At 43.6% G+C, this 16,377-nt stretch overlaps 1 protein-coding gene across 6 annotated transcripts in view; it reads right to left on the reverse strand.

The window, feature by feature from the left end:
• Positions 1-1,410: 1,410 nt before the first annotated feature.
• Lrch3 (leucine rich repeats and calponin homology domain containing 3) overlaps positions 1,411-16,377 on the reverse strand; it is a 100,504-nt gene continuing 85,537 nt past the window's right edge. For 4 of the 6 annotated variants that reach the window (XM_040750893.1, XM_021228035.2, XM_021228036.2 and 1 more), the window contains 3 exons: positions 15,900-16,037; positions 10,695-10,772; positions 5,642-7,322 (listed from right to left, as the gene is read on the reverse strand). In XM_040750893.1, the coding sequence (XP_040606827.1) occupies positions 7,122-7,322; positions 10,695-10,772; positions 15,900-16,037 (417 nt within the window). In that variant the 3' untranslated portion in view covers positions 5,642-7,121. Of the gene's footprint in view, positions 4,691-5,641; positions 7,323-10,694; positions 10,773-15,899; positions 16,038-16,377 lie in introns of those variants that run through there. The other 2 variants (XM_005071547.4, XM_005071546.4) reach the window with 1 other exon arrangement.

Genomic DNA, 16,377 nt, shown 5'->3' on the forward strand with positions numbered 1-16,377 from the left:
GTGAAATGCTCAGTGAGATTTACAAGGTTATCGGCTAGCATACTATGTATGCCCATGGAAATTAGTAAACTTTGGTTCTTGCCTGTCTCACAGGGTCACTGTCAGTCTAGGGTTGGTGGTACTGGGGGATGACACCTAATATACCTTACATAAGCTGCTCCGGTGACTGTTTTTGGGATGGGGATGAAGTGGCCAATATGAGAGAGAGGTGGAGTGTGGATACAGTTTTCTAGTGGTAAAGATGGGACATGGGTTCCAGAAGCTAGTTCAGAGATGTTTTGCCAAGTGAGACCCAACTATGTCCATCATCTGGAATTAAGGAAACAAGATGGGTGAAAATGGGCTTGTGTGGCATTGTCTGCTGGTTGTCTGAAGTTCTCCCTTAAAATCAGTGAGCCCACTGGCTCATTCTTGCTTTGACTGATCAACCAGGAGTTTTCAGGACAGCACAGTCGGCTCATTTGTCTGCGCCCTGCCTCTGCTTGTTTCTGTGTATGTGTGTGTGTGTATGTGTGCCAGTGCACATGCAGAGTAAACTCTGTTGACTCGGTTCTCTCCAACTTTTTGTGGGTCCTCAGGCTAATTCAGGTTGCCAGGCTAATCTCAGAACCTGCAGGTTAGACCAGCCTGCCTGCTTCTGCCATCCTGTGTGCTGGGATAAAAAAACACGCTTGACCATGCCTAGCTGTTTCTTTAAAATAAATTTCGATGGGCAGTGGTGGTGCACACCTTTAATCTCAGCATTTGGGAGGCAGAGGCAGGTGGATCTCTGTGAGTCTGAGGCCAGCCTGGTCTACAAACCTACAGAGAAATCCCGTCTCAGAAAAACAAAAACAAAAAAAAAACCCCAAAGTATTTAGCGTGTACATGCCACAACTCATGTGTGGGGGGATGACAGGAGGGCAGCTTTCAAGAACTGTTTCCTTCTACTGTGTCTCCTTTGGGTCTTGGGATTAAACTCAAGTCATCGGGCTTGGCAGCAAGCCCCTTTTCCTGCTGAGCCATTTCACTGGCCCTCAACTGGTTATTTCTGAGAGGAAAATTGTCTTAATGTGTCTGTCTTACATATTTCATGAATTAAGACTTCATGTAGTCCAAGTTGGTTTCAAACTCAACTCATTATGTAGTAGGCTGGCCTTGAACCTCCTGCTCTGTTTCCTAAGTGTTAGGATCACAGGAGTGAATGACCATATAGAACTTCATGCATGCTAGTAGGCACACTACCAACTGCACTATAGCCCCAGCCTGAATTGAGCCTAAAGCTTGCTGTGCTGGCAGGCCACCCCGCTACTTGTGCCTTCTTAAGAAGTGAGTGTTAACTTCGAAGTCTGCTTTAACAAGATTGGTCCCTTCAGCCACCCAGATAGACAGATGTCTTTTCCTGGATTTGTCTTTGCTATGCAGGCCAAGTTTTAGACTTGAACATTTGTAAGTGTTTATTACATGCTACTGAAGTATTGGCTTTTATTTTAATGTTCACATATAAGATGGTATATAGGCAACTTAAAATAACATACATAGTATCGACATATTTATACTCAGAACTTAAACAATATATTTACAGACATACAAATATAGGACAATGTTTACAAAATCTTTTACTAATTACATGTAACATTTCAGAAGTCAAATCTGCTGTAACCACCTCACTGCAATGTGTATATAAAAGGCTTTTAAACAACCAAGTTTTCCTTCATTTCTACAACCATCTAAGTACTTAGTTCTTCAAACTCATCAGCATAGCACGTTATTAGTCACTGCTGACTAGAGGAAGCCAGATTACAGGCTCCATGATTAGCTGCAAGGGTGTATTTACATAGTGGCTGGTTTGGAAACCACCCACTGCTCTGCCCTATTAGTTTGTTCTAGCATTTTTATCTGTACAATGGCTCCTGCACCGCATCCCTCACACCTGCTCATTACAGGAGGGTCTTGGTGGAGTGCTAGGCAGAGACACCTCTGCAAGCCTGCAGACCGCTGACATGACACCTCTGTAGGAGGCAGGCAGGGCCGGGCGGGCACTTGGCTTGTCCAGCCATCAGCAATGGTAAGGTAGCTATTTCTGGTCAAGGAACTACGATGGGGTCTCTAGCAAGGTTAAATACAAAATGGATTGTTCTTTCCAATTTAGAAACATATGTATGAAGCCACAAGAGGCAACAGAAATCTGATTTGTTGTCATATGTTGACTCAAGAACTGCAACAGCTGCAACCAAACTTGTGTAAATGTTTCCTGATAACTAAATTTGAATTAGCTTGATAGCATCAAGGTGTCACATGAAAAACTGAAATGTTAAAATGTCCTCTTTTTTCTGAGGTAGGGTCTCACTGTGTAGACGAGATCTGCCTCCCCTGACCCGCATAAGCCGGGATTAAGGGCATGTGCCACCATGCTCTGCAACGTCGGTGTACTCTTAGGAACGAACTCCTGTAGCTATTCCAAGTGTTGTAGTATGTAATGTCTTCATTTTCTATACAATAGTAAAATCTAGAAATCAGAAATTATGCTGAGGCTTAACGAAGACTAGAAGGAAGTGTACCTAGGCCCAGAAGCACAGCTGGCCGTAAAGAAGTTGTCTGTGTCGGTTCTGTTCTGTGAGGATGCTGAAGGGCTGAGCAGGAGCCCAGGAGCTCTAGGTTACACTTACTTTCTCTTAAGATAAGGGCTTGCAGTGTAGCCCAGGTTGGCCCGAAATTCATGTTCCTCCAGCCTTAGCCTCCTGAGTTATAAGCATGTGCTGTCATGCCTGGCTGCTGTTACGTGTTTTTAAACTTGGATAAAGTGGCAATGTTCTAATAAACACTTCTCTGCACAAACAAGGAGAAATTATTTTGACTACTCAAAATGAATTTGTTCAAAGTCACTTTTAGAGAAAGAATGTTTTTGTAAAAATATTTTTATATGTATGAGTGTTTTACCTTCATGTATGTATGTGTACCATGTACATGTCTGGTACTTAAGGAAATCACTGGAGGGCATCAGTTATGAACTGCTATGTGGGTGCTGGGAATTGAACCCGGACCCTCCACAAGAGCAGCAAGTGTTTTCAACTGCTGAGCCAGCTCTTCAGCCACAATCTAATGTAGCCCAGGTGGGCTGAATCTGCCTAGCATCCTGCAAAACCCTGACCACCCAGCTTCCACTTTCAGAATGTCTGCAATTACAGGCTCCTGTGCCTCTCTGCACCTTATTTTAGGTGGTGCCGGGGATAGAACCATGATCCAGTATCAAAGTTATTACTTTTAGATACTACACAGGGTAAATACTCAAATGCAAGCCTTGCGAAGAAAAACCATAAAAGTTAATGACTATAGGAAAAACCCTACAAAACCGTTTTACGTAATTACTCTTCTGCCACAACGAACACCAACGACACAACAACCAAAAAGTGTGCAAAATCTAGGAGAACACAAAGCTTTGTGCTTAAATTTAAATAAAGATGCCTACTTGGTGCTGAAACCCTAAGCCCCTTTGTTCTCTGTTCACAGCTATGCAGTAAGGCACAGGCAGAGGATCTGGGGGAGGGGCTAGATGAGAGACAAACAGGAAGTTGCTGAGTGCTTTCTTGGCGCTATGGAAACTGGCTGTTGCCTGCCAGGACTGTAAGAAGTGTGGTTTTCCTTCAGTTCTTTTGGCATTGTGTTCAGGGTCCCATGAGCAGGGAGCTATTAGTGTATCTGCCGTGCCTGGTTCAGGTGCCCTGGGATCAGCATGCAGGGCTCACTAAGGCAAATGCAAACACTGTTGAGTAGTGCACGGTATACCTTACTGCTTAGAACTGTGGTATCATGTGTCTGTGTTCAGGAAATAGCAGGGTGATGCACAGAACCGCCCTCTAGAAAAAGATGGGGTGGTAGTGGGCAGGGCTGGGAGAGGCCTGGACATTGGTTTTAAATACCCGTTATACTGTGCAAAATCGAGGGCTTCTCTATTATTTTTGTTTTCTTTGACAGAATTGTCCAAATCATCATAATACAGCCTTTGATTTAAATGCAGTAGGGGTGGTACCCTCAAACCACATAACTATGTGTCTTGGAACAGTGGTCTCTACTGCCTGAGAACAACTGCAATGTCTGCCGAAAATGCAGGTTCCCAGGCCACAGCCAAAACCTTTGATGCAAATCTGGATTTCACAAATGCTCCAGGAGAATGAGGCCCAACTGTGGAAACTGGGGAGCTGTAGACACCTGGGAACTGTCTTCTGAGAGAGCTAAACAGCCGGCTTCGAAGATACTGGCTCTGGCATGAAAACTGAGTCTGCTCCCCAAGAAGAAAGCACAGCCAGCTTAGGCTCTCATGTTGGGTCCTCAGTAATGGAAGTTCCATCTAGCAAAATCTGTCTTCATTAAAAACAAAAATAGTGGAAGTGGGTTTAATCTCCCCTAAAATGGAGAAATGAGGCAAACATTCCTGGCAGGAATCATGAAGACAGCACTTGTAGCAACACACAGGGCTCTGTCTGAGCAGGCGACGCCAGCAACAGCATCCTCCCGCTCCTTGTTCTGGCTGTGCCAACACCCAGGGCCCTGGGAGTCCTCAGACAGCAGAGAGCTGCGGTTGCTGCTGCTGCGGCTGTGGCTGCGGCTGCTGCTGCTTGGGTGGGGCAAGTTCCAGGAGGGCCTGGACAGTCACCGCAACCTGGCTCAACCCTTTCTCTTCTAAAATGTGCAGAGGCAAACATAATTGCTCCTGAAAGGGGACAATGTAACATAAACAAACAGAAAAGAAATCAGGATGAGCATCACAAAACTGAAAGGAACTTCCACCCCCACCCCACAATAATCAGTGAGATACAGAAAGTTCCTGGTAAACCCACCCTGCTAAAGGAGGCAATGCAGATGGTGTCTCATACTCAGGGTCACTTTATTAACACAATTAAAGGTCGATACAAACATCTGGAAAAGCACAAGACTGACCGGTGACACACAGTTACACAGCAGGATGAACAGAGCAAGTGTGCAGGAAGCCACACTATCTCTGACAAAAGATCAGGGCAGACTTACAAAGCACGTAAAAGTGGAAAAACAGCCCAGTTACAGCACGACTCAAGTGGAAAACACAGCATTTACAGAGAACACTCTGGGAAGGAACTCACAAACATCAGGGACACATCATAGTTTTGTGATGACTTTAATTGCAGGACAGGGAGGCAGCTTAAGACCGGCACCACAGCCCTCAATGTTAAATGAATTTAAGAAACATTGCTCTACTTTGGGTAATTTGTGGAAGGGTAAACCTAAATCATTTAAAAAATCAGATTTTAAAAGGTGTATTTGATCCTATGATGTAGGAGGTAAAGCCAGGTAGGTTTCTGTGAGTTCAAGGCTAGCCAGAGCTACACAGTGAGATTCTGTCTTAAAAACTGTAATTGAGCTGGGCAGTGGTGGCGCACACCTTTAATCCCAACACTCGGGAGGCAGAGGCAGGTGGATCTCCGTGAGTTCAAGACCAGCCTGGTCTACAATAGCTAGTTCCAGGACAGCCTCAAAAGTCACAGAGAAACCCTGTCTTGAAAAACCAAAAAAAGGAAAAAAAAAAGTATTTGAAAGCCAAGTGGTGATGAACGTCTTTAATCCCAGCACTGGGAAGCAGAGACAGGTGGATCTCTGTGTGTTTGAGGCCAGCCTGGTCTACAGATCCAGTTCCCAGGACAGTCAGGGCTATACTGAGAAACACTGTTTTGAAAAACCAAAAACCAAAACAACAAAAACAACAAAAATCCCCCCACCAAATCAAACAAACAACAACAAAAAGATGAAATCGGTGTGTACTTTGCTCTGGATGAGGCATTTTCTCCAGGGCCAGTTCCCTGTTGCTTGCTCAGCAATACCCAGGCCCAAGCCAAGGCCAAGTGGCTAGGTACACAGTGGTCTAGACACCACATGTACATCAACTTTGCGGATGTCTCCTAGGAACTCACTATTGCTGCTCTCTCTCTCTCTCTCTCTCTCTCTCTCTCTCTCTCTCTCTCTCTCTCTCTCTCTCTCTCTCTCTCTCTCTCTCTCTGTGTATTAAAGGACAAAACTCTATGGAACTCAGACAATAAAAGGCAAACCCACACCAGCACACCTTGGAAGGCACTGTTGCACAGCACTGAGTCTGTCACTGCATCAACATTAGTAGGGACAGTAAAGAACAGCCCACTTTAGACAGAAATACATGAGGTAAGCATGTGCCCAGGTTGACTACCGCAGGGTATTATGCTCCTGGGAGTCTCTCTTGAGCTGCTGTCCAGTTTTGTTCCTAGAGTTTGGAGACATCATTTGTGAGAGCTACTATCTGAATGTCATTCTCGGCCCCAGGTCCAGAAACTGATCTACTAAACGTTCTGATACGGACTGCAACTTTACTGGACCTGCAGTTCCAATACAATCTTCCCAACAGTCTACAAAATACAAGCTCACCTATAAGAATGGCTCAAACATGGTAGAAATAATATGACTTTCAAATGTCACATTCTAACAGGACGCCAGCAGGGGATCTGTCACAGGCAGCACACGTCATAAACATGGCCAGATCTCCGATGCAGACTGGTCATCTGCTCACTGACCACAGTCTTAAATGGACACATTGGCTCAGAACAGCAATTTGGGGAACTTCCAGTATCTTTAAACTAAAAAATTCAGACAAACTAAAGTTTAAATGCCTGATGCCTTCTAAATGTCCAAATACTGTTAATATTAAGGGTTCGTTAGGACTTGAGGACAGAGGACTAAGTGACAAAGTACTCCAAATTAGAAAGGGTACCAGTAATTTCATGGTGAGCAGCTGTTGAAAGGGTTCAGACATTCTTTACTTCAAAAGTGAGGTTGTAGCACAGTATAAAAGATGGGCAGAGTTCTCTATGGCTCAGGACTGCATTAATAGCAACACCTCAACCATCCCCCACCCCCAATATGAGAAACAAGGCCACACAGGGTAGGAGGGAAGCAAATGACCAGGAGACAGAATTCTGACCTCTCTGTTAGCCATCGTTAGCGCCTACTGTGCAATGCACTGCTGTCTGGACATACAAGAAACGATGCACCTACCCAAATTAGCACTCTGTCAGTAATTCTGTATGAGAAGCAAACCTTCACCAAGCACAGGAAGGAGGTGAAGGCACAGGATGCACGGCCAGCTAAGAGGGGAAGACCCGGTAATAAAGCACACAGAGAGTTAACATTAAAGCACAGTAAAATGCCACAAAACCCAGAAGCTGGACAGACAGAGAGACAAAGCTGGATTCTTCTGCATGTGCCCCAAGAGAAAGCAGCGTTTCGACAGTTCTTTTAACGCTGAGGTTTAGCTGAAGGATGTCGGAAGGGGAACACAGATTGTCCTGTCCAAATGTGAGCAGGAAAGGAAAACAGAAAAACACAGTCAGTGCAGCAGAATGCAGAGTACAGAACTCAGTAAATCATGTCAGCCACAGTCAGACACACACCCTGAGGCCTTTTATCATAAGTATGAAATACTCAAAAACAAAACTGTGGGTTCATCTATGCACACAGATGATTTCTCTACTGAGTAGCAGAATAAAGCTTGCTTGTTGGTGGCTAGCCATGAGCATTATGGGAACAATGGACAGAGCTGGCTTGTGGTTCAGGGTGGTGTGAGGCTTGAGAGTTGGGAAGGGGAGTAGGAGGCGCCCTCAATCTCAATTCCCATTCTTCCTTATTGAGGGAAAAGTAGGCACAGAGGGAGGCTGCTGACTGCAGTGGGAGAAACCACAGAGGCTCCAAGCCTGAGCAAGCCTTGTAATGAGGAGGTTTACTACAGAGGAGCTCCGTGTACTGACTTAAACCATCAGATGAAGCCCACCATCCCTAGATCTGGTTCACTACTACACACAACAGAAATGGAGAGAGCATCTAAAGTCACCATTAGTAAGGTATCAGTGGACTCAACCTGGAAATACTCTTTAACACATACAATAATTCTAGGATGTAAGATAATAAAAGCATAATAATTAAAGTGAACATGCATACATGTCTTTATTCAGAGGCTTCTTAGTTTCCTTAGTTTTAGTGATCCCTTCATATTTTGAGGGTGAGCTGGGATGGACCCTAGGAAAGGCCTCTACTATTGCTACATCCCCAGTCCATTTCACGTTATAATTTGACTCATTTTTATCATTTGTCTCTCATTTTATTTTTGTTTGAAACACGGTCTTATGCTGCCCAGTCTCATCTCAAACTCACTATGTAGCTGAAGATGACCTTCAACTCCATATCTTGCTGCCTCCGTTTTCCAGGTGGAGTGATTACAGGCATACTGGACTCATAGTTCATCCTGCACAACACTTTTTAGTCATACTGAGAAGTAACAACCTGTATGCTTATTTCTACCTAAGCACTGAGTCTGACACATTTAGCTACTGTGTTCCCTGTTTTACAGTCTAATGAGTGGCAGAAGTAAGTAAGAACAAAGCAAGATAGACTGCTAGGTTGATGCTACCAATTTGTGAATTTGTTCATTATCCTTTATGCTGTCCAGAAAATGACTAATTTTCAACAGAAATAGCAGCAAAACTAGAACTCATCTAAAATTGGTAGAGAAGTGGGTGGAAGGCAGAAGGGGAGAAGGAAGAGGTGGTTTGTGTGGGTGTCCACTTCCTCTTTCTGGAGGAGGTGCTGGAGGTGTGGTGTGGATGTACAGAACCCAGGTTAACCAGCCTGGAAAAAAAATCAGTTTTAAACTATACCTTTTCTGTTTCTGTACCTGCCTTCAAACAGCTCAACTCAGGTAGAAGGGGTGGCTGAGCTGTAATGAACATTTAGAAGCTCTGCTTGGGGAATGCTGACTTAAATGCATGCTTTAATGCACACTGCTTTGCTGACCAAGGACAGGAACATTCTGAAAGAGTCTCAGATTCCGGCCTTTGCAGCTGAGATAAGATGCCTCTGTAAAACCTGGCACGCAGCCCTGATGTCTAGAAACGGTGCCGAGGAGGACTCCCAGAAAGTCTGGCGTGGGCAGAGTCAGCATACTACTGCTTTTTGTGCTTCCCATTTTCTGTACCAGTGCAAGGCACACTCGGTGCAGTACATATGGTCTGGGACTTGAGCAGGTAGCAGCCGTGCTGACATAAGACAGGAATACCTGAATGCTAATGTGCACATCCGGACATTAGGACTTTAACTGTGGAGAAAATACATGCCAGTTTCTTAGAAAATGTAGTAAATGGTAAAATGATTTCGTAACCTTTTGTAAGATAATGATATAAAAATGAGTTTGAGTTTGTCCATAAAAGAAGTCTTAGTGGAGTCTAGAAAAGGCTGGGCAGTGATGGCACATGTCTTTAATGCTGCACTTGAAGCAGAGGCAGGGGCGCAGAGAGGCAGAGGCAGATCTCAGTGAGTTCCAGGCCAGCCTTGTCTACAAAGTGTGTTCCTAACAGTTAATCAAGCAGCTGGCAGAAGAGGCTGGTGTTTTTCTCTCTGCACTAGACAAAACTAAGGCTTACAGACTGCTCAGTGGCAGAGCATACAGGAGGCCACAGCTTCCATCTTCAGCAAGAAAGAAAAGAGAAACTGCCAACCACACCACACCAAGCTGCTAGTTTCTTTACACTGTTGCTAAGCATGGTGGTGAGCACCACAATTCCAGCACTGGAGACTAAGGTGACAAGGAAGCTCTAAGACCAACCTGAGCGGAACACTAGGTCAAAAAGCCCACGTCCACATCTTCCCAAACTCCACGCACCTCTCAAGAGTAAAGCAGTTTTTAACTGCACATCAAAAGGGTCACTGAATGAACAGCGTAAGCATTTCTTTTCTGATTAAAGTTTAACTATAGTACCATCAATGGCAAGAAACACAACAGACCAGTGATTCTCAACCTTCCTAATGTTGTGACCCTTTAATGTATATGCTCTGGTGACCCCCAACTATAAAATTACTTTCATTGCTAGTTTATGACTACAATTTTGCTACTGTTATGAGTTGTGTAGTATCAGTGTTTTCCATGGTCTTAGGTGGCCCCTGTGGAAGGACTGTTTGATCCCTAAGGGGCTCTGGACCCACCGTTGAGAACCACTGCTACAGGCCGTGGAAGCACTGTCCCTTCTAACAGGGCGCATGCTTACTGTGGTCTCCACTGTGCTAACTTCCAAAGAGTTGCAGCCTAGTGAAATACGGGTGGAAGCGGAATTACAGCTCGATTTAGCTAACAGGACTGTCATTTGGATTACTCAGTTTGTACACCTATACTATTTGCATATTTGATGCTAGCATCTGGGAAACTGGGGTGAAGTATACATAAGAACTCTGCTATTTTTGTAACATTTTGTGAAGTCTAAAATTATTTAATACATATATTTAAAATGTATTAAAAGCAAGTATTAAAAAACTGAAGTCAACAAAAGAATTCCCAATCTGAATGGTACTTGTGTGAAAATATTCTGTTATGTGTGGCTGTATATAGGTCAAAGAGCTAGTGGAGATGTTTAAGAAAATAGAACAATTATTTTTCATTTATTTGTTATAATACAACTATTTAAATCAACACTTAGCAGTCACCTTAAAGATCCTTGGAAATGAGGGAAACATGAAAAAATATTGCTGAAGGGAATATTGAGAGAGGCTTGTAATTACATATCATGTTAGTAGTGATCAGCTTAGTTCACAGTTAGACCTGGTAAGAATTACACACACACACACACACACACACACACACACACACACACACACACACACACACACCCAGTTACCTGAGGCACACCGATTTTTCTGCAAGCATCTAGGAAGTTCTCCACATTTCGCCTGCATTTTGCCATTGTTAATTTAGGCTGCAGTGAGACAAGAAGGTGGGGAAACCGTGTTACCAACAAACGTAAAAAAGCATGAGGTTTCAAACCACTCTGTTGGCTGTCACATACTCATTTCTGTGCACACTGGGGCTCAGCACACTTTCCCTTAGGAGATCAGAAGGGAATGCGAATCTCCAGAGCCACAGAACTGTTGCCACTACTCAGGTCTGCTGGGGCATGAAAGCAGTCACAGGGATGATAAATACTATTTACAGAAATACGTGCTGGCCTCTGAGGGGAGTCTGCCACCTCTCAATAGTTGCATTTTGCTTTGGTTTAGTAAGGTAAGTGCTAAGAAGGTATTTTTCCATCTTGAAACAAAATAAAAAGAAAATTAGAGAGAACATCAAGAAAATGTATCACCTAGTGGTTCACTATTCAAGCATGACCGCAATTAACAGTTCTTTTCTTTTGGTTTATTACTTTTTGAGGCAGTGTCTCCTACACAGCTCTGGCTGGTTTAGAACTTACTCTGTAGACCAGGCTGGCCTCAAACTCAGAGATCCGCCTGCCTCCAGAGTGCTGGGATTAAAGGCCTGTACCACTTGGCTGACCTACAAGTTTTTTTTAAATTAGTAAGTGCATGGATACTTGTACCATCTCTGGAAAACAAAAGACTTTATTGTAAACCTGAGTTTTCTGCAAACATGAAACATAATTCCTTGTCACAAGAAGAAACAAAACAAAAGCAGTGAAAGAAAGCATTGTGATCTTGACCAGACAAAGGTTTACAGGGCTAGGATGAGCTTTGTCATGAAAGATAGAAAGCAGCCAGTGAGATGGATGGAAAGAAACAATCATCTCCCAGTTCTGATGAAGTAGCTTTCACAGGATCAGGAGAGCTGACAGGGGGCCAGTGTCCAGGGAGGGATCTGCCCTGGTTAGCTCTCTACTGTGTCAGACACACCACGAGCACACGTCTTGGGGAGCAGAGGGTCTAGTCCATTTTACACGCTACAAGCTATCATCAGGGAAACCAAGCAGGAACTCAAGGGGGATGGGAACCTGGAATCAGGGCTACAGCAGAGACCACAGAAGAATTATGTTTACATCGGTTTGCTCTCCAAGGCTTGCTCACTTTGCTCTCTTATATAACCCAGGACCACCTGCCAAGGAGTAGCAATGTCTCTAGCAGCCTGGGTCCTTATATCAATCATTAATCAAGAAAATGGAGCACAGACTTGCCTACAGACAATCTGGTAGGGGTGTTTTCTCAGTTGAGGTTCCTCTTCCCAGATGACACTGGCTTGTGTCAAGTTGACAGAAAGATGTAAACCAGTACAGCTTCCTTTCTTGCCACTGCCAAATTCTTAACTCAAGTAAAAAAGGTGGGGGGAAGATTGAACAAAAAATGTAGGATCATGATCCCCTGGGAGATGAGGAAAGAACCAAGGCCTGGGCTTCTCCACCTGCTACTTCACACTGGTGCTGACCTCTGCTGCTGCTGCTTGTGCCAGAAAAAATAAAGGAGATGTGTGGCCTGTTTAGCTCCAGAGGAAGGTAAGAGGCAAGGGGAAAGCTGCTAGGAGCAGCAGCTCCTGGGCATAGGACCCAATTTTCACAGCAACTTTGTAAATAAAACATGCATGGCCAGTGTGGTTAGACATGCATGGAACTCCGGAATATGGATGGTACAGGCAGGGAGTTCAAAGCCAGCCTTGGCTAAATGAGACAAAGCAGCTGGGTAAAGTGACATACATTTTTAATCCCAGCACTCAAGAGGTGGATGCAGGTGGATTTCTCTGAGTTTGTAGCCAGATTGGGCTACAATGTCTTACATCTGCCAGGACTACACAGTGAAACCATGTCTCAGGAAACTCCCAAATCCAACAGGAGCAACTGCTTCACTTTGGCGTATCTGTCTAGGCTAGAAATTCCCTCTACATGTCAGATTCTCTCTGCCTCACAGGGCAGGAAGCAAAGGCAAGAACCATTAGCATTTCTTCCTGTGAAGTGGCTGAGATCCTGGTGTGAGTTCAGAAGAGAAGATAAGCAGAAGCAGCCATGAGCACTTTGTTTTACAAAAGAGGGAAACTTAAGTTTCTGAAATATTAATGTTTATGGAAGAATAGACTGACATAACCCTGCTATAGGAAGAAAAAAAATCATGTTTTTGTGCAAAAGCAAGGGTAAAAAGGATAAGGCTAATGCTGCTAATTAAAAACTGGTTCAAATGCAATTTCCTATAGCTCCTATGAAAATGAAGGACTGAGGGAAGGAGACATGGGGGGAGGGGGGGAAGGAGAGCGAGCGAGCACTCAGTACACATTGCTATCACACGAGGACTACTAGTAGCATCTTAAAACACACAAGCGTGGGGCAGAATGGAAGACCACCACCATCTGAGAAGTTCCCAAATGCCACCCTCCTCTGCAAACTTCAATGGAAAGAAAGGCTCATCCGTCAGTGCAATGCAGGCTGCAGCCTCTCCATCACTTTAGATTGTGGGAATCACAGTTTCATCTTAAGCAGCAAGTCTTACAGGAATCCACTATCTCCAAAAGTTTTTCCAGAACTGCAAATGGCATGACATATGATTTTTGGCACCAAAATCTAGCCTCTTTTATTTCTATAATGTAGAGCCTACAGAGAATATGAGGTCTGAACCAAGAAGAACAGATAAATAATTAGTTCTGGATATTTAAAATGATTCAAACACTTTTTCAGGCACTGAAAACTTTATTTATTTTTAAGACAGGGTTTCATGTAGCACAGGCTGGCTTTAAACTTGCTGTTTAGACCAGGATTGTCTCGAGCACCTGCTCTTCCTGCTTCAAACTTCTAAGTGCTTGGATAACAGGCATGAACTGCCATGTCCAGCTTGAAAATTTAGTGGAACATTTGTTTATTTTTATTGTGCATACACATAGTGTGTGGTGCGTGTGCCACATGGAAGTCAGAGAACAACTCTGCAGACTTCCTTCTCGCTTAATGTGGGTTCCAGGATCCAACTCTAGTTGTCAGTCTCATGTGGCAAACTCTACCTGTTGAGCTATGTCACCAGCCCAAAACTTAATATTTGTTTGTTTTTGAGATGGGTCTCACTATGAAGCCCTGGCTGGTCTGAACTGACTAGGCTGGCCTTGAAATCATAGTGATCTACCTGCCTCTGTCTCCCAAGTGCTAGGATTAAAGGTGTACACTACCACAGTTGGCTCAAAAAATGTATTTTAAAAATTTGCTTTCATTAAAAATTTCATTTAAACCAGGCGTTGGTGGCGCACGCCTTTAATCCCAGCTCTCGGGAGGCAGAGGCAGGTGGATCTCTGTGAGTTCGAGGCCAGCCTGGTCTACAGAGCAAGTTCTAGGACAGCCTTCAAAACAATACAGAGAAACCCTGTCTTGGAAAACCAAAATAAATAAATAAAAAATAAAAAATAAAAAAATAAAGATTTCATTTAAAGTATGGGGTCAGATGATTGGGTTTGGTTCACAGTACCCATATAACAGCTCACAGACACCATTAACTTTGATTCCACAGAATCCAATACCCTTTTCTGGCTGCCATGGACTCCTGTACACATGTGATACACATAAACTATTTTAAGTATATGTGTACATGTGCACCCACAAATTTTAAAAACATTTTTTTTCTGAGACAAGGTTTCTCTATGTAGCCCTGGCTGTCCTGAAACTCACTTTGTAGACCGGGCTGGCCTCAAACTCACAAAGATATGCCTGCCTCAGTCATATGTACAGACCCATATTCAGATATACACATATATGTAATTAAAAAAATAATTCTAGAGAAAGGAGGATGCCTAAAAATGTAAAAGCTAACGTCCATAGGCCCTGATCCAACTTCTAAGAGGTAGTGTATTCCCCAAGTTAGCACGGTACATAACTGTTTTGAGCATACATCTTAATTCCTCCACTTAGAACCAAAGGAGAAAAATTAGGTAGTTCAAAAGTGGATATTCCTGGCTTGACCCAGATTTCCCACTTTAGACAGTGATAAATTTCTTTCCTATGGCCCTTGGTTCCCAACCCTTACTCCTATGTCACTGTCTGTGACTTTCAAACTGTTTTTTTTTAGATTTATTTATTTTATTTAGGTGTTTGGATGTTTTGCCCACAGAAGTCAGAAGAGGCATTAGGTCCCCTGGAACTGAAGTTATGGATGGCTGTGAGCCACCACATGGGTGTTGTGAATCCAGCGCAGGCACTCTGCACCCAGGAGTGCTCTTCCCCTCGAGTCATGCTCCAGGCCCTATACCACTGTTTTCTAAAGGTGAATCTAAACTTTCCTCAAACAGCATGATGTTTACAATGTTTGGTTCTTAAGTGAGTAGACTTTCAAGGAGAATGCTTCTTAGTGATATATTTCCTGATTCCACAAGAGGTAGACAGTAAATGAACTCAAAGAAGTCTGAGGAGTCTGCCGACAGAGCAGCCAGTCTGTAGACACAAGTCATAAGCCTGGCTCCAGCCTGGAGCCAAGGGTAAGCTCAAAAATTGTTAACCAGAAACGGACAGGGAAATACAAAGAGCCCTTTATGCTTGATTGATTTCTACTGCATCAGACTACAATTCAGGCTGTGAGGCTTGGTGGCAAGAACCTTTATTTGCTGAGCCATTTTGCCAGCCCTTCTTAATGATGTTCTAACAGTGTGCATCATACTACTATGCCTGTTGAACACAAGCATTTTTAATATTTCCCCACTATTTATACTAATACAAACCTCTAACTCCTCAATATGTTTCAAAGCCTCTAAAACACAACCTAGGCTTAACTCTCGCAGATTCATCCACTGCTATCTATACTCGCACATTCACCCTGTGTGTGATCTATTCTCAACAACTGAACAATTCCGTATTTAAGTTGCTAGCTGGCCAATTCCTTCCCATACTTCATAATCAGATTAGTTTAATTTCTCCTCTAGAAGGTTTCTCTGAATTCTCTAGGCAGAGTTAACCAGTCTCCTTTTGGTATCCCCATAGTACACGTCTTACACACCTCTTACAATAGTCCATCCACGCTGTAAGTGAGACTAAGAAGGTGGAGACTGGGCCCTTTGTAACTGCACTGCTAGTTTCTAGCACAATGACTCCACTGAACTACAAAGCATCCATGAATAGTCAATGTTGCCTGGCACTATAACTTACCACGGCTGGAGATGGGACATGAATGCTTGGGACAGATCGAGGCCGAACATGATTGGCCAAGTGGCAAAGTACAACACCATCAGTTAGAGCTGCTCCAAGATCACAGGGCAGAGATACTTTTAACCGGTACTCAATATGCTGCAAGGACAGGAAATGCCATATAGTAATTGAAGAGTGATTATTATATAGGATATACAAGTGAGACAATGATATATATATAGTTAAAAATCCAGGAAAAAAATGGATAAGGTGACATATGCCTATAACCCCAGCATTTAGGATGCTTAGTGAGAAGAAGGACGATAGCAAGTTTGATGCCCACTTGGGTGACACAGTGAATTCCAGGCTGGTCAGGGTCATAAGGTAAGACCTTGTCTCAAAACAAAAACAACAACAACAACAACAACAACAAAAAGCCAAAATAAAACAGACTCCAGAAAAAAAGGAAATACCTTAGACACTCCAGTCCCCATTTTCC

This window comes from Mesocricetus auratus, unplaced genomic scaffold, assembly GCF_017639785.1.
Source record: "Mesocricetus auratus isolate SY011 unplaced genomic scaffold, BCM_Maur_2.0 Super-Scaffold_100008, whole genome shotgun sequence".
NCBI classification, from domain to species: domain Eukaryota; kingdom Metazoa; phylum Chordata; class Mammalia; order Rodentia; family Cricetidae; genus Mesocricetus; species Mesocricetus auratus.